General features: G+C 48.0%; 1 protein-coding gene across 1 annotated transcript in view; it reads left to right on the top strand.

Annotated features, from left to right (window-relative positions):
- PRKDC (protein kinase, DNA-activated, catalytic subunit) overlaps positions 1 to 21,709 on the top strand; it is a 3,362,625-nt gene that overhangs the window by 2,615,749 nt on the left and 725,167 nt on the right. Inside the window, exon 69 of the mRNA XM_069621025.1 lies at positions 13,152 to 13,332. Coding sequence (XP_069477126.1) covers positions 13,152 to 13,332 — 181 coding nt within the window. The remainder of the gene's footprint in view (positions 1 to 13,151; positions 13,333 to 21,709) is intronic.

Raw genomic sequence — 21,709 nt, 5'->3', positions numbered from 1 at the left:
CCGGGAAAGTTCGTAGTTGTTCCGAGCATGCCTGAAAGAAATCAGGAGAGTCATAATTATGGCCATAAACATTTATAAATAGGACAGGCCAAGTCGCGATCTCCACAGCCACCACCAGAAACTGACCTTCACCGTCCGACACCTGTTTGTGAAGTTTAAATTCCAGAGAGCGATGTATATATATTGCAACACCACGGCAGTGTGCAGAGTAGTAGGACCCATATCTATGAATACCCCAACCTGTCAGGACAGGGAGCTTGTGGACCTTCCCCAGATGTGTCTCCTGTATACATAGGACATTAACCTGGTGGTTTCTCAAATAGTTGGAAATGAGACGTGTCTTTTTTGCATTAGTGAAGCCCCGAATGTTCAATGTGAGCAAAATTATGTCAGAGTTAGCGGGGGCACGTGGACCCGGGGAAGCGGTCACGTTATGGCTAGATTGGCATCACTTGAAGGGACTGAAGCCCCAGAGGTATCAGGTGGTGTAAGGCTATAGAAGTATCTTACCAAATCGAGATGCACATAGAGCATTATGTACCCTGGAAGGGAAAAACCACCCACCCCATCCCCTTGACCTAAATACAACAGAGCACACGTAACTGATCCCATCCCCTCAAGCCCCTCCCCCCACCCACGCCAGAAACAACAATAACCTACCGGCCACCATAACCCTCCCTCCAACCTACAAACATAACACCTTAACCCAATAGAGCGCTGCTGGGCAATGGGGGGAGCCGGCAGCCACTGTGCCTCCCAATGGCGAGAGGCTCGGGTAACATATGTATTATTTGGCTTGATGCCACTGTTCGCGCCCAGGACTTGGACAACATCTAACTGAGAGCTAGGAGAGCACTTCGCTGAAGGACTGGGACCCGTCCACAAGTGTGAAGAGGGTACAAGCCCCCCTAAATCAATTTAGGGAGAGTGGGCAGGCGACGCTCCCGGAGCTGGAATCTCCTGGGCAAACCTCTCTGCAGATTCAGACGACGTGAAGAATATAGTTTTCCCCTCATGCTCCACCCTGAGTTTAGCAGGATACATCATTGAATACCGTGTGTTTTTCTTTCTCGGGGTGTTTTTTGCAGCTTGAAAAGGTTTCCGTAGCTCCTGCACCTTCTGACTGAAATCCGGAAACAGTCTAATAGTCGCTGAGCCCCACCTCAAGGACCCTTTAGCTCGCACAGCCCGAAGCAGAGTGTCTCGGTCACGGTAATTAAAGATGCGAGCAATTATCGCCCTCTCAGGGGCCCCTGGAGGCGGCCTAACCGCTAATGATCTGTGGGCCCGCTCCACCATGAACATGTCTGTGACCTGCGGGTTGTCTAGAATCTCTCTAAGTAGTTTTTCCACAAACACCTCCATGTTGTTTATTGGAGTGGATTCTGCTACCTCAGTAATCCTAATGTTATTTCTTCTCGACCTAACCTCCAGGTCATCATTCTTGGCAACCACCTTTTTGACCGTTTGTTGCAAAGAGGCCACCTCACGTTGTAATTCTGCAATCTTGTCCTCACCGGACCCAATCCGTTGTTCTGCCTCGGACATCCTGCCGCACAGTTTATCAATTTGGATTGCGCAGACGTCCACTTTACAAGTAAGTGTGTCTATTTTCGCACCCAGAGTGTCTGTGCTACTTTTAAGCGCCAGCAGTGTTTGATTAAGCGTAGAAATGTCCAATTGAGGGGAACCAGTGTCGTCGCCGTGTTGCGGAGGGTCGGAGCGGGCATACTGGTCCATCTTTGACTGTTTCTTCCGGTTCCCCATACCTTGATTGCCACCACAGAGTATTTGAGAATGAAATGCAGAGAACCCCACAGGCATTCAGGGGGAGGAAGGAGAGGTGGAGATCCCAGAGCCCGGTTTAGGGGCCCGTGATGCAGTCATGATTCTGAGGAGTAACCCCGTTGGGCTGGTGCCGTCCTCGACATCCCATAAAGCCCACAACGATGCGAGGGTCAGAGGGGGGACCGCCCTCGTCAACAGGGCGCCAGCCATGCTGAGTGCAAATAATGTACCTTGATCAGTACAGACAAGCTCCACTGGCATTGAACAAACTCTGTGGAGTATATGGCCCCTTCAACACACACTCCCCCCCTGCAGGCTACACAGTACTGCTGTCCAGGCGCTGTCCGCAGGCAAAGAGTCAGGAATCTGCAGACTGACAAGCGAGCGGTGAGGAATCCAAATGTCCAGACCAGGGGAGGCACCCCGGTACCGTTATGGAGCCACTCGAGAGGGGGTATATGGTGTCCCACCGCCCCCGTCGCTCGGGTGTTATCCACCTTGGAGCTGTTATCCCACCACCTTCCTGGACTCCGTTAGGAGGAAAAGGGGGTGAAAGAGCCAAGTGTAGCTCCAGCACCGCAGGGAGAACGCCTCGTCTCGCACCTCTCAGGGGGGGGCACAGTCACCTGGGGGTTCAGTATGAGCCACAGTCTCTCCCCCTCCCACAACTCACAACCAGGTGCTGTTGCAGCGGCGCCCCAGCTCTGTGTCACAAGAACCCTCTGCAGCCACAATTGGAGTCCGAGCTGGTCTGGGGCCGCTGCCGCCATCCAAAAGATTAGGGTTCCCCAAGATCCAGCACACCAGGTAGCCAAAGAGCACCCTCCGTCACACAGCCGCCCGGCCCAGAGCCCGGAAAGGAGGAGGCTCCGCTGGTACTCCACCGGTCACAGCTCCCCAGGTGGCAGAGTGGGCAGCACGGAAGACCCGCAATAGGCAGAGTCCGGGAAGGTACTCCGTCCCCACGGTCGGCTAGACCGACACAGCAGGTCCATGTCTCCGGCACAGAAAATGGCGGCCGCTGAGGGGGACGGGCCGCCACAATAATGTTCAATAAAACATGGTCCCCTTCAGCACCCCGCGCCTCAAGTTCCCTGCCGTATATGTAGCAGGCGCTCCAATGTCTGTTTCTCTACTTCGCGCGGCCAGCAGCACAGCCAAAATGCAGGATTCTGTATCGTTTCCCCGAGCCTCTGCCGGAGCACTTTCAGGCAGCGACCATTTCACGAGCCACGCAACAGCGCCCCCTGGGATTTGCATAATTAATGTTATGGTTATTTCTATTTTCTCTTTACTATTTGCATTTGTTGTAGTTACTTATTAATAGCCCAGCCTTGAAAATGACATAGACAACGACGAAACATGTGTTGGCATTTGGGCATTTGAGCATTTGGAATGTGAGAACCAATTTATGGGGATCTTTCTTTCTATTTTTGGAACATGGAATAGACAATTTTACAAAACTGAAGTTAATCTACCTGTATTCATGGGAAAGGTTACACAGCCATTGAAATTGCTAGTCAGGGCCATCAATGTTTTGGGACATGCACTAGTTGGAGGTGCCACATTGTCCACACTGGTAGCTGTCCTGAGCACGTCCATCTTCTATATGAGGTTACTGTGCGCTAAGAAAAGAGCAAACCCAAGGAAGTGTCATCTGGGGCAATCTGTAGTAAAGTATCTTGGATTTTTCATAGGAAATGGCTTAATACAACCACAAGCAGAAAAGGTGAAGGCAGTTCTAAAATCCCCAACCCTAAAAACCAAGAGAGACCTTGGTGCCTTCTTAGGGCTAACCAGCAATTACAGAAGGTGTATACCAAACTATTCCAGCATAGCTGCAACCCTAACCGACAAACTGAAAAATACTCGGCCCCAAATGGGAAAAAGATCAAGCCAGTTTTGATCGGCTGAAATATATACTATTCCACGAGCCCAACCTGAAGATGTCAGACTTCACTAAAGAATTCTTGTTGCAAACTGTGAGACAGGCATGGTATCAAAAGAGATGACACGGACAGCAGAAATGTAATTCTAAACTATACTTTATTAATGGCTAGGATGGTGTAACTTTCCCTGCCTAAAGAAACTTGAGGAAAGTCCTTGTAAGTCCAAAATTAAAATCTGTCTGTGTCAAAACCTATGCTTGTCCTCACAGCTATAACATAACATGATGTGGGAATGTTCTCAACAAAATATGTGTTCAAAGGTAAAGACTGAGCTACTCAGCGTAGGTTCTTCCTGGGTTCCCTGTTTCAAGTTCAACAAAGTTCCAATAAAGGTTCAATTCAAATAGTGTTTGGTCAATAAAAAAATTTAAATAATGTATTTGTTTTTTCATAACCACAACCAACAATAACCAAACAACAGTTACATGGCATAATACTGTTCCCTTTATAACATCCCAACTTCCCCCTTATCCCCCTTATTATTATTATTATTATTATTATTATTATTATTATTATTATTATTAGCCTGTACGTTCCTCATCTTGTTAATTCTCCAGAACTGTCTCCTGCATCCTCTTGTGTGCCTTGAGTGCCACCATCTGTTTCATGCAGATCAAACAATGTCACAGTCAATTCAATCCATTGAAGAATGTCTGTTCCTAAGCCTTGCCTTTGTGCCCCCAGCGCTTTTTCCCACACCCCCGTTTCCGCTGTTGCCCACTTACTCGGGTCCTGCCATTGTTTGTCAATGCTGGGCTCAGAGGCAGATTTCCATCTCATAGCAATACTTTGTTTGGCTAATATGTTAATGAGTTCTTTCATTTTCACCATGGTTTTTTGTTTGGCGTTCCTCCTAAACAGACCTAATAGACAGGCCTCCGGGAACTGTACATCTAACAAGATGCCCCCTCAAGCTACTTTACTCGCCACTTTCTCCCAGAAGGCCTGAATCACCCGACAACCCCGAACATGTGAATCAATCCTACATTCTCCTCTGTACATCTGAGACACACCTGACTGTGGGCTCCTTTAAATTTAGCTATGGCTGCAGGTGTGTGAAATGCTCTTTGTGTAATGTACAATTGTATTAGTTGTAGCCTGGCATTCCTGGACAATGTTTTATGGTATAGGGCGATCCTATTCCATTAATTGTCCTCAAATGTTCCGCCCCAGGTCTTCCTCCCACCTGCCCTTACGTTTCAATTGCGCTCTCGAGGAGCAGTCTATCAATAGTGTTTGGTCAAGTTCTGAAATTACCTTTTCCAAGTTCAAATATAACACCATTTACACAAAACGAAGATCCAGAACTTCTCCTTCCCAAAGTTCAAACGTAACATATTTCAGACAAATCAAAGGTCCTGGGTCTCCCTTCTTCAAGACAGCAATCTCTGGTTGTTTGTCTCTCAGGGTCTCCTTACCCAAAACATTAATATAACATTCAATGGATTGCTTTTCTCCCGCATACTCCTCATGTGATAGATATTCCTTCCAGCTCTGCTGCTTCGGAAAACCTTCGACAGAGGGCGTAGTAGACCCCGATTCGGCCGTCGATCCGTCTTGCTTGGCACTCAATCTTCGGTTCCAGACATGTCAGGCGTTGTATAGAAACTCTGTCACTATGCCCTGTACCTCTGTTGCTTTTTTCGGCGCGCCAACACGCTGCATAGGAAAACAGAGAGATAACAATGGGCTAATAAGTAACCATACACCCCCGGATAAAAATATGTTTAAAAAAACACAGATCTTAGCATCAGTAAACAACTTTTTTTCTTTTAAAGCACAAGGCAAGAAGACAGTTAACGGTCACCAAGGACCATCACCAAGTAATCGCTTGAAATAGAAGATGCGCACCAACCATCGACTTTCTGAGCGGGTATGGATGGGAGGGGAGATGAGAAATCTGCGGGAGAAGAATCCATTGAAAGAACATTATGGTAAGTAATTTCTCCTTCAATTGATTTCTCCAGCAGATTCCTCATCTGATAGACTCCCACAGCAGTCGATGAAGGCGGTGGGCAGAAAGCTAGACCAGAAGGTTTTGCAACACCGCCCTGCCAAAACGTGCATCGGACATGCGAGCAACATCCAAACTGTAGTGCTTAGTGAAAGTATGGAGGGATCACCATGTTGCTGCATGACACTGCGGTTGATGCTGAGACCCCCCTAGTCGAGTGAGCCCTGATGCCTGATGGCTATTCTTTGCCTACAGACTGGTAGCACTCCACTATATACAAAAGATGATCCAGCGGTACAAAGTTTGTTTAGTTATAGACAGGCCATTACGGGCTAAGGAAAAGGCCACGAAGAGACGAATAGTTAATCAGCTCTTCTGAACTGGGCGGTTCTCACAATATAAAAACATAGGGCCCTTTTAGGGTTCAAGCAGTGAAACAGCTCCTCCTCTTAAGGGTGCGGTGGGGGGTAGAAAACCGAGAGGTCAATGGACTGTGACAAGTAAAACGCAGAAATAACTTTAGGAAGAAAAGCAAGTTTCAACCTAAGCAAGACTTTCTCCCGGAAGAAACGTAGAATAGGTGGCTTGCAGCATAAAGCTTGCAGTTCACTCACCCGCCTAGCGTATCTATTAGCCACTAGAAAGGCTGTTTTCGCAGACAAAAGCCTCAAAGAACAAGAGTGCATCTACTTTCTTTCAGTTCGGTATTCTATATGGGTAACATTTGCTCAAATGTTGGGATTGTTACTTGTTTCAACGTTCCTTCCTAGTGCTCCGGTCTCCTCAGTGTCTTCTGACACTTAGCAGCTTTTAGCAGCTCCTCCCAGCGGCTCTCCCCGAGCGGGAAAGCACCTGTCAGTTCACCGGGCACATCTCCATACATGCCCTGGCACCTCTGCGCTCTCTCCACATGCGGTCCGTGTCCCTATCGTTTTCCGCAGCTCCAGCTACACCCGGGCTTGGGCGCAGACGCATCTTCTCTCTCTCCTGCTACATGGCAGCACCTGCTTACCCCTCTTCAAATTAGAGGGTTCTCGGTCCAGCAAATGTATGTGTCCTCCTTCTGACCGACCACAGTGCACAATCTGTTTTTACTGCTAAGGACCCTTTGTCCGCAAAGAAAGTATTAACAAAATCTTGAACTATTTTCCCCACCTGTTTAGGGATATCTCATTCTCTCTCCAGAACATCAAACTGAGATGGCATCGCCTATCTCTGTTTTCAGCATTATCAACTTTTCTCTGTTTCGCAGTTCCTCTTCTCGCGTGACATATAATGGACCTATCCCTGCCGGCCAGCACCAAGACAGAAGGCGACGCAGGCCACCCCACAAGGCCACCACCTAAGGCCAAGTGAGATGGCCCACAGCGTCTCTGCTGGTGTGGCTGTGGCTCCCATTGAAGTACAGGCTCATCCGGCGCTGCTCAGCTGCTCTGCATCTACTACAGGAACCGGAATCCCTCAGTACTTTCCTGTGAACAATGGTTCTGGGACCAGAGTCCATTTAAAGCATAATATTGAAAAGATGGACGCCGCCGTAAGAAGAGCTCCTCAAAGCTCCCACCACCCCGTGTGGCGCCAGGAAGCACACGATTGGTTGCAACTGACCTATCCCTGCCACCCAGCACCAAGCTAGAAGGTGACGTCGGCAACCCCACAAGGACATCACCTTAGGCGAAGCGAGTTGGCCCACTGCATCTCTGCCGATCTCCACCGGATCCGCACTGTGCTACGGGCACAACCCCCTCGCCTGGACCCCTTGCCAGCCTGTAACACTATCAACACTGGTGAAGGTAAGCCTGCATTTCCCTTTAATGCTCACTGCTACTCACTGTCCAGTAAATTGTGCACCTTGCGCCCACACTGTGCAATGACAATTACTCTGGCTCCACCTAGGCTCGGCCCCCCCTCTGCTGCCGCTCTTGACTCCCACCTCCAAGTACATCACCACCAGCTTTTCCCACTCCATCAACGCAACATCACAATCTACCCTCAAGGTCCCCGGCGCATCTCACACTCAACCACTCCACAGCCATACCCCTGAACACGCACCAAACACCTCTCACGCGTTACATCTTGCCAACTGCATCTCAGCCACTGCACATTGGTCCTCCCACACTACCGTGTCCAACTCGACGCCCAGCACTCACAGGAACTCCAGGCTACGCTGCAGGATCTGGAAACTTCACATCGCCTTTGGCTCCCAGCCCAGGACTAACAGGAAATCTGTGCATTAGCATGCACACTCATGCACGCCCAGCTAGCAAAACTCAACATCCTTGCCTCGTGTACCAACCCTTGACAACCCCCGGGCCCGCTACACCCTCCCCCTCACCAATTGCCACCAGACAGCATAGCCACCTCAGACACAGTACTCAACACCACCACACAACAACAACCACTAAAGGGAGCCCTCATAATTGCCAGATCTATCCCGGCACACACTCTAGATATTAATGACCTTATTAGCACTCTCAATCTTGACCTCCTGGCCACTACTGAAACCTGGCTGCACGAAGCATCCGGACCACCGCTTTCCCCAGCGGTCCCCTCTCGCTATGCTATATACGGGAGTGACAGACCTAGTGGGAAGGGGTGGCATAGCCCTGATTGCCAAAGTAACCCTTTCAATCAGACACATGACTACCTCCTTGGTTGGGAATTGCAACTTACTTTCCATCAAAATCGCCACCTCTCACACTGAAACACTCAACCTCCACATCATATATCACCCTCCAGGACCCATCCTATCATTTGAGGAGGACCTCCTTCATCTAGTAGTCCCATACATCAAGCCTAGAACCAAAATGATACTGCTAGGCAACATGAACTTTGGCCGCGATGACCCCGTGGACATCAATGCTGCCTCAGTAGCCAACTGGCTCACTGTACTGGGTTTCACTCTCTGTATCAATGCCCCCACCCATGCCAAAAGCTGCATCCTTGATTGGATAGCAGACCTTAATTGCCACATCACCGTCAGCACCAACACCCCCTGTCCCTGGTCTGACCACCATGTTGTGTCTTTCATCATCTCGCCCTCTACACCTCCAACCCTGCACACTGTCGCCCTGACTCCCTCACTCGCCTGTAGTCTTTCACCATCTCGCCCTCTACACCGCCAACCCTGCACACCATCGCCCTGACTCCCACACTCGCCTGCAGCTCCCGTAAACTATCAAAAGATGCCATTAGACCACTGCTAAAGGATCTGAATCCCCTAAACCTCCACTCCAATGACCCCAACACACTAGAAGGCCTTTACTCTAGGACACTCACCACCGCGGTTAACACTGTTGCACCTCTAACCCCACAAAAAACCCAAACAAGCAAGGCATGCCATCGCCTTGTTTACGCCTGAGCTCCACAAGCTCCGAGCCATAAAACGCACAGCTGAAGCCAACTGGGGGAATAGCCCCACAGTGCACAACATTTTCTTTGCCAGCGCCTCTAAAACCTACAGACAAGCGATTACCACAGCTAACGCAACCTCATGTAACGCTAGAATAGCCAGCGCTAACTCCACTACAAGGGAGGTATTCATCATTCTAAGAGAACTTGTAACGCCACCTGCCCCGCCTCCTGCCATCACCAAAGACGTAGCTTGGTGGACTGAGATACAGAATGCCCTGTTGAACAACATATATTTGCTACACACACAAATCCTCCACAAACAGTCCCTTCTCAAATGTCCTACCTTGCCCACCACTGCACATGCTCCTGCTCCTGACCGTGCCAGACAAACCCCTAAACAGAACCCACTGTTCAGTTTTTTAGATATGTCTCTGAAAAAGAAATGGCCACCATCCTAAACATCCTGAAACCCACCAGGTGCAAAGGAGACATCTGCCCAGCTTCCATTGTCAAGGTATGTTCAGAATCCCTTGTCCCATTCATCACCAAATTCATTAACTGCTTCTGACTCACACGCTAGATGAATGCCATTGCCTCATCCGCCGCTCACACCACAAAGCTCATCAATGCCTCGAGAGCCTTCCTCTCCCAGGACAGTTGCGTCGCCAGAGCAATCATCGGATCGGCCAAGACTAGAATACTGCAATGCCCTCTTCGCAGGTATTTCACAACACAACATCAACAAGATATAGGTGATCCAGAACAATGCCATCAGGGCTGCCCTTAACATTGCCAAAAGAGAGCATATCTTCATCGCCAGGAAAGAGGTCCATTGGCTCCAAGTTCAAGAGCGAATCATTTTCAACACACTGCATCACTCTCGGATGCCTCTGACCTCTCTCAGAAGATCAACAGAGCCCAATCAGACAGGCCACTCAGATCAGCATACACGTACAGGCCGCTTCTTTCTAAATTCTTAAAATCCAGAGCAGGTGGGACAAGCTTCCCTACCTTTGCAGCTAGACATTGGAACGCACTCTCGCCATCTTTGAGAGCAGAACAGTCGTACTGGGTGTACAGCAGAACACTGAACATGTTGCTTTTCAACTAACTTTGCTTTTAAGGGCCTCAGCACTGCCCCACCTTGTGCTCTTCCCCCACTTTTCCCCCGACCCTCCCCCTCCCTATTCTGCATGCCCACTAAAAACTAAAGTGTAACTGGCTGTAACAGCACCTTGATACTAAATGCCTATAGCTCCTTTCTCCCCCTTGCTTAACTTCAATGCCAGTATGGGGGGCCTCGAGTGCTGGAGAACCAAATGGCGTGCCGACCCAGTTGCCAGGGTGCTTCTCCTCTCCTTGGTGTCTTTCCGATCCGCTCTCACATTCCACACCAGCAACGCTGCATCCCACAAAGGAGACCTGCATCGACGGTCTTGGTGTGCTTCTGTTTTTTCCTTTTAAGTTCGAGGTATATGCAACTTTACCTGTCAGGGCGGGTTGGCAGTCACTTTTAAAGGAGATGACACCGTAACATTTCGGAAGTGAGATCTTCTCAAGGGAATCGGCCTGGAGCAGTTACTTCAAGCAGATATTTTCTAGGCGTCCCCTTTGCGATATTTTGTAATTTTTTTTTCTTTTCCCCTTTCTGTAATTTGCCCTACAAAGAAGAAACAATGAATCTGCTTGCAAATGCCCATCTTTCTTATGCAGTACTTTTGCCTCCCTTAACATGAAAGCAACGTTTTCTTGTACTGATAAGTTGTACTCATTAATTTATGCCATGCTATGATTTCAAATCCGTGCCTCCCCACTGCTACCAGTGCTTCCTTACACAAACGCCATCATTAGATTCTGTTCTTTTCTGTATGGTAGTTTTATTCAGGCCTGGCAAAATAGTATTACTGAAGTTCATAGCTTCTCACAAAATACCTTTTGCATCTCCTTCCGGAGCTGCACATTTGTCAGTTATTTTGTAAACTTAATTTAAATAGGAAACAAACTCATTCACTGGCCGTGACCCGTCCTTTGGCATTGCTTCCCTTCCTTTCCGAATTTTCAAAATTACCTCTCACAAGTTTCTGGCGTGCTCATAACCCATTGCTGCAGTTTAAGGAATAGGTTGCTTGTTGCATAATGTGGCATCTCAGGAGTAGTAATTTGAGTAAAGGATAGGGACTGTATTGCGCCATCCAACAATGGTGGGAGACTCTCATTAACTCATTAATGTGTTATACTATTTTATGAAAGTGTGTCCTGCAGCCTACTTGCATAATCTGTCATAGACCATAGGCATGCTCTGATATTTCTTTGACTCTGTGGCTGCATGCTGCAGCACCCTAATTAAACAAATCTTCCAGTTTCCACACCATGTAATCCCATGTCTTCTGCGCACGTAACCATTCCTCTCTGAAAATCTGCTTCCTCCCAAAAAAAAAACTCCCCAGTGCCATAATCTCACTGTTGCCATTGGTTCAGCCGAGTGCAAACTGCACATTTTTTAACCCTTTGGCCATTCTCTGCCCAATAGGACAGTGGGGGGGAACCTTCTTGAGATTGCGGAGTACTCAGTCTGGGTGTTCATCCCTGTATCTCTCAAAATCAGTTGTCAAGAGGCCATATATTTCTTGCCGTTTGCATGTCTTCTTTTGTGGCTATTCACAATCTTCTTTACTTGTGAATTGCAAAACACAATACTTACATGTGTGGACTTGCAGCATTTTTGTTTTGTCCTCTTACAGTCTGATTTCCCCCTATACCGAAGTACATAATGCAGACCACTCGGCCCTTCTTCTCTCTGAGATTCACTGCCTTCAATAGCACTTGCAGATACCGTTGTTGACACGGTCTTCAGTTTAGGGTCAAATATGTGCATAGTCTGCATTAGTCGAGTGGGAGAAAAGCTGAGATAAGCTATTCTTGTGAGTACTGGTAACTGGTTAGTGCCATACAATGACATATTGTGATGTGAAAAGTACATGTAAATATTGAAATGCATAAGTTGGTACTCTAGAAAGGTATAGTTTATATTGTGTACAATTATTTCATTGAGGTATCTAAAGCCAAGGGAGGGTAATACCTCTGTGTAGACAACCACACCGATAGGGCATACATCTCTGGTGTTCTACATCTTTTAGGGCATGCACCCGAAGTAGAACTATCGCAGATTCCTGACAACTTGCATACTTTAAGAAATTTTTATTTTACCCGACTCTTAGCAAGTAGATGACACAAATTAAATTGGAACACTACCCCAAAAGTAAATGCTCTTAAGCAACAAACAAATCATGTAGCGATTCTGATGTGAGGGGCGCTAGGGATTCCTCTCAGGGGAGACTACAATGAGAGGTGCATACAAGAGAGGACAGAAGGACAGATTTGAGTTCTAACTATCCCTGCCTGAATGCCCAGTCTTGCTAGGAAGCATGCAATGTGCCACTTATCTAACAGTGACAGGAAACGAAACGGAATGGAATAACTAGCAAATATCTAGTATGCACCTCTCTGTAATTGTGGTGGAGGTAAGTCTCACTCCTGGGTCAGATACACTCTTTGGATGTCAAGTGTGTCTGACCGTTCAGCCGTAAAAAGAGCAAAAAAACAATAACATGATAAAGCTCAATCACATTCCTAATGTCAGTCTACTTGTGGTGAAAATATAATTTAATAACCTGCAGAGTTGACTAGGAATGTGTAGGTGTTAATAAAAGATGACCAGAGTCATCAGTTTAATAAAACCGAGTAATAAAATGACCCATCCCTTATGTGCAAACCTGTAACGGAACAGGACGGTTTATGACCATTAGCAAATAGACCCTGCCCCAAGGTTTCTTTCCTCTGCTAGTCAACTCTTCTAACTACCTGCTCCCTAGCCTTCTGTCTAATTCCTAAGCACTTCATTTCTAATGAATCTTCCGGCAGATGCATCGAGCCACACAGAAATTCATGTTCTATGCCCTAATACTCTGCGTTTTAATGTGTCCCTTTATATTGTCTGTTTAGCCTTTATACACAAATTAAGATGGGATATATAGTGGGTTTCAAAATGTTTCCAGTGATTGACTTATTTCTCCTGGTTGGTGATCTTTCCCTTTTCCATAATGCAGGTGTTTTTTTCTCGATAAAATACAAGAAAAACTTCAGGCTTGTCATGAAGATGATAGCATGGAGGTTGATGGTGCGGAAGATACATTAGAGTTCAACAAGCAAGAAGAAGATATACATACTATGATCAAAAGATGCAAGTTTACCATGAAAATGAAGATGGTAGAAAGTGCTCGAAAACAGGTACGTTCAATAAGATTGGGTTTTGCTATAAAGTTATCCTCCTCTACTCAAAGCTTGGAGCCACTTAGACTATCTTCCACCTGTTGTGATTAAAAAGTTGCAAAGCATTTTTCAATGGATTGCTTTTCTCCTGCAGATTCCTCAACAGGTAGATATCCATTCCAGTGTCAGCTGCTCAGAAAACCTTTTAACAGAGGGCATAGTGCACCTCGACTCGGCCGTCAGTCTGTCCTTCCTCGAATTGACTGTCATTGACTCCAGACGCAACATCTTTTGTCATACATATACTGTGTCACTATGCCCCTGTACCTAAGTTCCTTTTTCTGCACGCTAAGCACGTTGCACGAGCAGGAATTCTCTCACAAGCTAACTTTCCAATCGTCAAATTCATCAATGTTTGCATTTTCAAATGCATGTCCCCTCCCGAGGTGTCGGTTTTCAAACGCTGCAGGGACTACAGTTCCAAGATGTCAATTACAGACCCACACAACATCTGTGTGTGGTGCTTCAGTGTCGGTCAGGTCACTGAGGACCGTGGTTCCTGTAGGAAAATTAATCCTAAATCACTCCATCAATGTTTCTGGCGCGCAACCACCCGGTCGTCAGAACCCGAGATGGAAGGACCTACTCTTGAAAAGGAGGACAGGCTTTGAAAGAAAACAAAAAAGAGGTTGTACTCCTCTTCCTCCCATAAGAAGAAAGAACGCCGTCAGCGCAGGCTTGAGTCTGATTCGTCGGATGAGCCCGGTAAGTTGTCGGTAGGGCCTAAAACCAGGGCCGAGTGGGAGGCCTTTAAAGAGCAGATGCTCGACATGTTATGAAATGTTTTTGAAAAAAAACAGATGTTGCAGCCAATGTCGGCTTGAGTTCCTATCTAGAGCGAAGCCTTTGTGCCTCTCTGGTTCCTTTCTCAGATGGCCAAGGGTCTGCACCAGGGGTGCCTGTATTGTGGCTGCAGCAATATATGTACAATTCCGAGAAATAAAGTTGGTACCCTTTAGTGCGCTCCTTGGAAAGAATTACTCAATCACTTGGTTATGTTAATTCCAATTTGTTTATTCAGTATAGGTTCTGGATACTCCATACACTTGAAGTTTCAATAAACAAACTTTGTCTCCCAAATTGTCTCCCAACACGTGTTTCCCCATGACTTTAGCCACGGTTCCTCAGGGGAGATTCCTTGTCATGTTTCTCATAATTCTGATTCAGTATTGATTGGTATTCAATTTTCTCTCTCATCGGCTCTCTATTTGTCTTCCTTTTGTTCTTTTTCTCTTTTTTTTTCCTTTTTTCTTTTTTCTTTTTTCCTTGTGTGTAGATTCTTGTGGATTCAAAGATGTTCCTTTCTCTCGGTACGATTGCCTCTGTGCATCCGGGAACCACGGATGCACAGAGGCAATCGTACCGAGAGAAAGGAACATCTTTGAATCCACAAGAATCTACACACAAGGAAAAAAAGAAAAAAAGAAAAAAAGGAAAAAAAAAAGGGAAAAAAAAAGGGAAGAAAAAGGGAAAAAGAACAAAAGGAAGACAAATAGAGAGCCGATGAGAGAGAAAATTGAATACCAATCAATACTGAATCAGAATTATGAGAAACATGACAAGGAATCTCCCCTGAGGAACCGTGGCTAAAGTCATGGGGAAACACGTGTTGGGAGACAATTTGGGAGACAAAGTTTGTTTATTGAAACTTCAAGTGTATGGAGTATCCAGAACCTATACTGAATAAACAAATTGGAATTAACATAACCAAGTGATTGAGTAATTCTTTCCAAGGAGCGCACTAAAGGGTACCAACTTTATTTCTCGGAAATGTTATGAAATGTGGCTGCCGGTACGAGTGAGCCCTCGAAGCAGTAGGCCTTGGTGGCTACAGTGGCACCCGGTGAGCCCGGCCCCAAGTTCACCACTACAACACCATTGTTGTTGAAGCCTTCGAGCTTGTTGCCGAGTAAAGTCGGCACGCCTGGGCGCCAATGTTCCCTAGTGCGCCAGTGTTCTCTCCGGTGCCAATTGCGACTAGTGCACTACATGCGTCGTTGTGCCATTTGGCATTGATCAGCGTGGGATCATCGGTGTAGGCGCCCATCGCCGAGCAATCGTATGTCCCGAAGTCGAGGACCGAGTTCTTCGACACAATGACCACAATTTTAGATGACTGATGACCTGATGTTCTGTGGCCTCGACCCTGCCTATGCAGGTGCTGGAGGTAAAGATTCTTCAGCATGGGGCCTGACATGGATTCATATGCTCTTGAATATTGCCCATTGTTAGGCTGGGAATCCTTAGTAAAAAGAAAAGCAGTTTTGCTTTAGCCTGAACACTGCTTGTCTACTCTATAACCAATCACTGTCCTTTGGGTCATACTGCCCCCATTCAGCAACAGTCGTCTCCCTAAGCTCTGCCCCTGTTGGCCATCTTCAGATTTTTGCTGCACGTTTCAGTGTTGGGAGTCCTCTGAATTGCTCACTGAGTATTTTGCTGATTATCGAGGGTTTTTTCTGATACCTTTATTTTTCTCTCTGATTCTTTTATCGTGACCATTGTTCGACTACCAGTTGCAGGGACCCGTTGCAGGCGAAGATCTACATTAATGACCAGATTTTCTCCAAGTTTTGGAAGTCCTGTGCATGGGCCTAATTCGCGCTTCAACGATGTCCGCAGAGAAGAAGAGTCTCTTCAAACTCTGTGGGAAATGTAGACTGCAGAATATCTACGTTGAGAATCAGCACCTCAAGTGCCTATATTGCCTGCATCCAGACCATGATAAGGATGGATGTGAGATGAAAAATGAAGGACCGTTATCGCAAATTGGCAGCTTGGCTCACTTTGGGGAAGGCCTCTGACTCGGCCTCCGGGTGCAGTCAGGCCTCGTTCAGGACCGGACGGTCCCATGAGCGTGCTCCCTCTGAGAAGTGGTTGAGGTCCTTTGAGGATGCCCCTTGCCAGGGGATCCAAAAGAAGGCAAAGCACCAAACAACTGATCCCACGAGGGTCGGTGACCAGAGCCCCGTCGACGGTATCCACCCTGTTGACGACCCCCATTGGCATAGTTACTTCGTTGAAAGCGATTGTGGTTTCTGTCATCAAGACAACAGCAACTCCACGGTTGGACCTGCCCCCGTGGCCTACAGCGGCTCTTCTGCACATGACCACAAAGGAGGTTCTTGTCAGGCACAGGTGCCGATTGTCTACATGTTCCCAGATGGGATCGGGCAGGACCAGTGAGCTGGGTGCTGCCGCCTCCTACAGAGTTTCTCCCCAGGGCACCAAGGATACTTCCACACGTCTGTACAAGCTCTGATGACGACCACTTGCACGAGGGCTATTACTCGGACCATCAGGGAGGCCTCAGCCCCATGAACCGAGGGGGATCCCGCGAGGGATGCAAAATCTGCCATTGGACCCTCCAAGGCATGCTTGCCCGGGGCCATGGCCATTTGTTCCTTTTTTGCCTAAACCAGTGTTAGGCAGAATCCTGTGCTGTGCCCTTATAGACCACTACACACAATTAAGACTACAGGTAGCAATACAAGTTTTACCTTTTGTACAAGCCTGTACTACTATGTCAGAGTGGTAGCAGTGGCGGAGCAGCCAGGCTTATCTCAAGAGTATAGGAGCAGTAGCAGAGATTACACAAAGGGACCACAATTACTGTGACTCAAGCAAACACTGACTCAAGGTTTCAGGTAGAAAAATATAAGTACATTTATTTTTAAACCATTCATTATAAACACAACACTTCTATTAAACTTAAACAAAAACCACACGTTAAATATACTACAACTAACCAATTCACTTTGTACAGTATGTCTCAAGGTAAATACCCTGTGTTTGAATGAACCGGTGTTATGCACAAAATACGTTACCGCGAATACGATTGTGATCACTTTTTGACAGTTCGGTCTACTAACTAAACGCGTATCCATGACATGAAATGCTACCGGTACAAAAACACACTTAGCACCTGAGATACTCAGAGGCAGTTGGAGGCAAAAATCACAGGCAATATTTTGGTTAGGCAGACAGAGTCGAGAAACACTCATAGACAAGAGTTCAAAAGTCAAAGGTCCGGAGCCAGGGTCAAGTGACACCGGGGCCTGTTGCCGAAGATCACACAGTCAGATAGTTCACGATTCAACGTAGTCAAGAGTACTTCGATATTGTCAATGTTCGGAAGCAAAAGTTATAAGAAGGAGGGAAGACAAGGGCAAGCCTTGGAAATGAAGAAAAGGGGTTCACCCATTTTCCTCAAGCAGAACACAGTACCTTATTCCAATGGTGCAGCTGGTGCCCTGGCAGTTGTTCCTGTTGGTTTCCCACAGACCCACGATTCCTGGAGCTTCGTTGTGAAGGAGGACGTCTGAAGGGGGTCTGCACCACACAGGGATGAAGCCGGCAGCAGCGACAATGAATAAAAGGTGCGCTCCTTAAAAACACAGGAGAGGCTCTTCAAATGACTATCCGGACCACTACAGCTGTGTGCAGCGATTTCAACCAAGGAGGAGGATCCTCTGGCTGTGGAAGACGAGCTGGTTATCCCCACCAGGCTCAAGGGAAGAAGACTCCGGGCTGGATTTCCTCTTAGTCGTTGAAGGGCAGATAGCTCAGGACTGCAGCAGGGCTTCACCGGGACGGAGTAGTTGCAGCAGCCGTCATTCTCTCCGCTTCTCTTCGGTTCCTTGTAGTTCCAGTGACGACTCTCTGACTTCTAGCCCTGCCTTTTATGCGAAAAAAACCCATTCTCACAGCCTGGTTGTCAATCACCCAGCAGGGCAACTACCCTGGCCAATCATGACAAAGTGCGACTTGGGTTTCCTAGGATACCCTGTGCAGGGGGTGACTACACCCCTCCCTCACATTCAGCCAGCCTAGACACCCAGGCGCCTTGAAGAGGGCTTCTGAGCAAAAGCCCGCCAAAAGACGGTGAACAAAGAAGGCGAACCTAGCTTGCCACGCAAAGTAAAACACAAGAAGGACTTTAACAAAAAGAAATGGCGAATAAACCCAACTGGAGCCAAAAGAAAGACGATTTGGTCAAGCGGGTTTTATGTTCGAGGCTAATATAATAGCCAAGAGCAATACCACGTTTATCTAATATAATCGCGGTAGAAAAGTTAGGGTAGATACCACTGCCACCAGCCAAGTCTAAATGTTAAAAGAGCGAAACAATGCTCTAAGAGGTACAGATAAAAAGAGTTAAGAGTTAACCCTTCCAGTACTCCATGTAAGATGGGGTGTACTGGATCTGTGGTAGATTGACTAAGTAAAGTTAATGGCAACTTTACCCTTTTCTGGGTGACTGTAGTCCGCCTCAGAAATGGAGTCAGGGGAAGTCTCAAAGACAACCCTGTGCCATGGCACTGAAGGTGCTGTGTGACACACACAAAGAAGGGGGCTACTGAAGTGGTGTACTCCAGAGCCCACAATCCCAAAAACAGGTAAAAACACATAGCAAAATACAAGTAATAGTGGTGAAAAGCTCACACTCTTACCAAGTGGAAAAGAAACAACTCCAGAGATCCAGCAAAGCTGCTGAGGGACTCACTAGGTAAGGGAAATTAGCCATGAAATGAGAATTCTCCCTAACAGCCAGTGCCTAGGGACATGTCACTGGACATTCTTACTACCTTACACACTTTGGTGTTGTAGATAAACCAGAGGCTACCAGCTGCCCCATTGGAGCGGCCATTTCACAGCCCGCCTAACTCAGTGGCTAGAAGTCCTCCCAGGCCTAGCCCACCGAGGCTGAAGCAACAGCTTAACCCTTCATGCCTAGACACCAACCGACAACTCCTGCAACCAGCGTCTCCCCTCAGGCCGGTGCTGGAGGAGCCACTGAACATTGGCACTACAGCAACGCACACTGATGAGTATGAGTATGTGCCTGTCGACGGGGAGCCGCTGGGCGCCGGTGAGCCAGCCAGAGCATTGCCATCGGGCAAGGTAGGATCATTCTATGCCATGATTCCGAGGGCATCCGTTCTATTCAATTTGGTGCCAGAGGAGAATAAGAAGGAAGCTATTCTTTCCCAACGCAGGGAGTCCTCGCTGAAGACCATCTTGTCGGTCCCTTTGCTGGATGACATGTGGGGGTGGGGGGTCTTGGCCCTGATGAAAACGCCTGGTACCGCTCCTACGAAGAGGGATAGGCTGGAAAAGAAGTACAGGGTCCCGGACTCGGCACCCAGGTTCTTCAGATTGCAGCCTTCTCCATACTCTGTGGTGTCTGCCACTGCCAGGAAGCACCCATCAAACCCATCGTCTTGGGCCATGGTGCCTCCGGACCAGGAGGGGAAGAAGCTTGATGCAGTGAGGGGAAGCGCATCATTTACTCTGCTTTCTCCACCGTTAAGGCTGCCAATACCCTGGCCACCCTGGCCGGGTACGACTGTGAGCTCTGGCATAAGCTCAGGGCAATTTAGACTGACTTCCGGATGACATGAAGGCCGATGCCCTAGCCCTGGCCTCGGACCACGCCATCACGGTGTTGTTGGATATTGCGGACACCAGCTTCCGCCAGATGGGCAATGGGGTGGCCTTCTGGTGCCAAGATTGGCTGAAGTCCGTGAACTTCAGGGCAGATATACAGTCCAAGGTGGTGGACATGCCTTTCGATGGGGACAATTTGTTTGGAAAAGCTGTGGACGAGATGCTCCATTCGATTAAGACCGACACAGAGACGGCATATTCTCTTAGGACACTGAGGAAGAGGAGCTCATCGTTCTTTCATTCCTCAAGAGGGAAGTCCTCCAAGGGATACCCTGCACCCTCTCGCCAGCCCTCCTGCTCTACCACCCAGGAGGCCTACAGGGGCCACTCACAATCCTTTGGCAGTGGAGGTCACCGTCTTCGCCCCAGGACGCAGACGCCCAAGCAGGCCTGATCCAGCCGTGAACCCAGACCCCCACTTTCGCACCCGGCTAATGAACTTTGCCTACCAGTGGAAGTCCATCACCTCCTCAAGGACACATCTTGGAATTCCAACAGAGGTGCCCTCGCATTCCTCTTGTGGTGCGTCAAGAACTACACATGGACCAATTTCTGCAGGATGTTCAGTATGTTTTCTGCCTCTGAGATCCAGCCTGGACGTCTGGCAGTGCAGTTCTTCATTTTTCCTTTTGGTGAACAACACCCATGGTATACCCTTATGGTACCCATGGGTGATGGTACACCCTTGTGCCCCTTATGTTTGTTGGCTTCCTGTGTGTTGCTACATGCTGACTTGATAGTGGCTCTGAGTGTCCTCCATTTTTGAGACCCACAGGCCCTGCCATAGTAATCCATAGATTCCTGAACAAAGGCAAGATGGCCACTGTAGCCTCTTGGTTTCTGTTGTCTTTACACCTTGTTGTGTGAATGTGTGTACACCCTCTGGGTGGGACCTGTATAAATGGAGTGTGTGTTGTGTGTGTCATGTTTTGGTGTGTGTGGCACAATGCCTGGGGCAGCCCTGGCTGAAACTAGAGTGAATGCAGTGTAGTGTTCCGAAAGGCTGGGTGCCAATCCACAGTCTGTGTTATGGGTGTCTGGTTTGGTTGAATGGCCTGGATGCCTCTGAGCCTGATTGGCTACCTGCCTGCATGAATACACACGTGAATGATTGGCTGCCTGAGCCTGGCTCAGCCTGATTGAATGGGACACAAATGTGTATAACTAGGGACCTCTCACTCACCAATATGTTTTGAAGCTGAAGCAAGAAGCTGTTCCCTTTAAGCACAGCTAGAGGAAGAAGTCTGCTGCTGCATTTTCTTTACGAGATCCAAAAGCTGCTGTGTTTTTCCAACAACTGATCCAAGAGAGTCTCTGGATAGGAGACCTCTTACCTAACTACGAGGGACTATCATGCACCTGCTACTCTTCGTCAGAAGTAGCCTATCCTGTGTGCCTGCTGTCCAGAGAAGGGGTCTTCGTGAGTCCAGAAGAGAAGTGCTTGGACATCTTGGGTCAAAGAAGTCCAGTTGTGTGGGCCAGGTTCTGGAAGAGTGTTTGTGAGCGCTGGAAGCCAGATTGCTGTTTGACGTCCAGAAGAGGGGGTACCATGGCATTGTGCTGCTTGACACGCGGAGCTGCAAAAGTTCCACCTGATCATGGAATCCTTCAAGGAAGTCCTGACACGACATCCGACCACTTTTTCTGCCGAAGAAGACTCCAGTTCGCTGCGTAGAGTAAGGTCTGCTGGTGGGTTTCCTGTCACCAAAATCCAAAGACGACCTCCCGAGGGTCCAGCCTTGGTGAGGGTCCGTGGTCCAGTCCAGTGGTCCAGTCCAGGTCACCAGATGCCATACTGAGGTCTGTGCTGCGGCTGCAGCACGTGAAGATCCAAAAGTCGGTGAACCGCAAAATCCTGACACCTACTTCTGCCACTGCACCCATC

Source organism: Ambystoma mexicanum, chromosome 5q (genome assembly GCF_040938575.1).
Source record: "Ambystoma mexicanum isolate Mex_15411 chromosome 5q, UKY_AmexF1_1, whole genome shotgun sequence".
NCBI lineage: Eukaryota > Metazoa > Chordata > Amphibia > Caudata > Ambystomatidae > Ambystoma > Ambystoma mexicanum.
The sequence above is the reverse complement of the archived record's forward strand: the minus strand, read 5'-3'. Positions and strand labels throughout refer to the sequence as shown.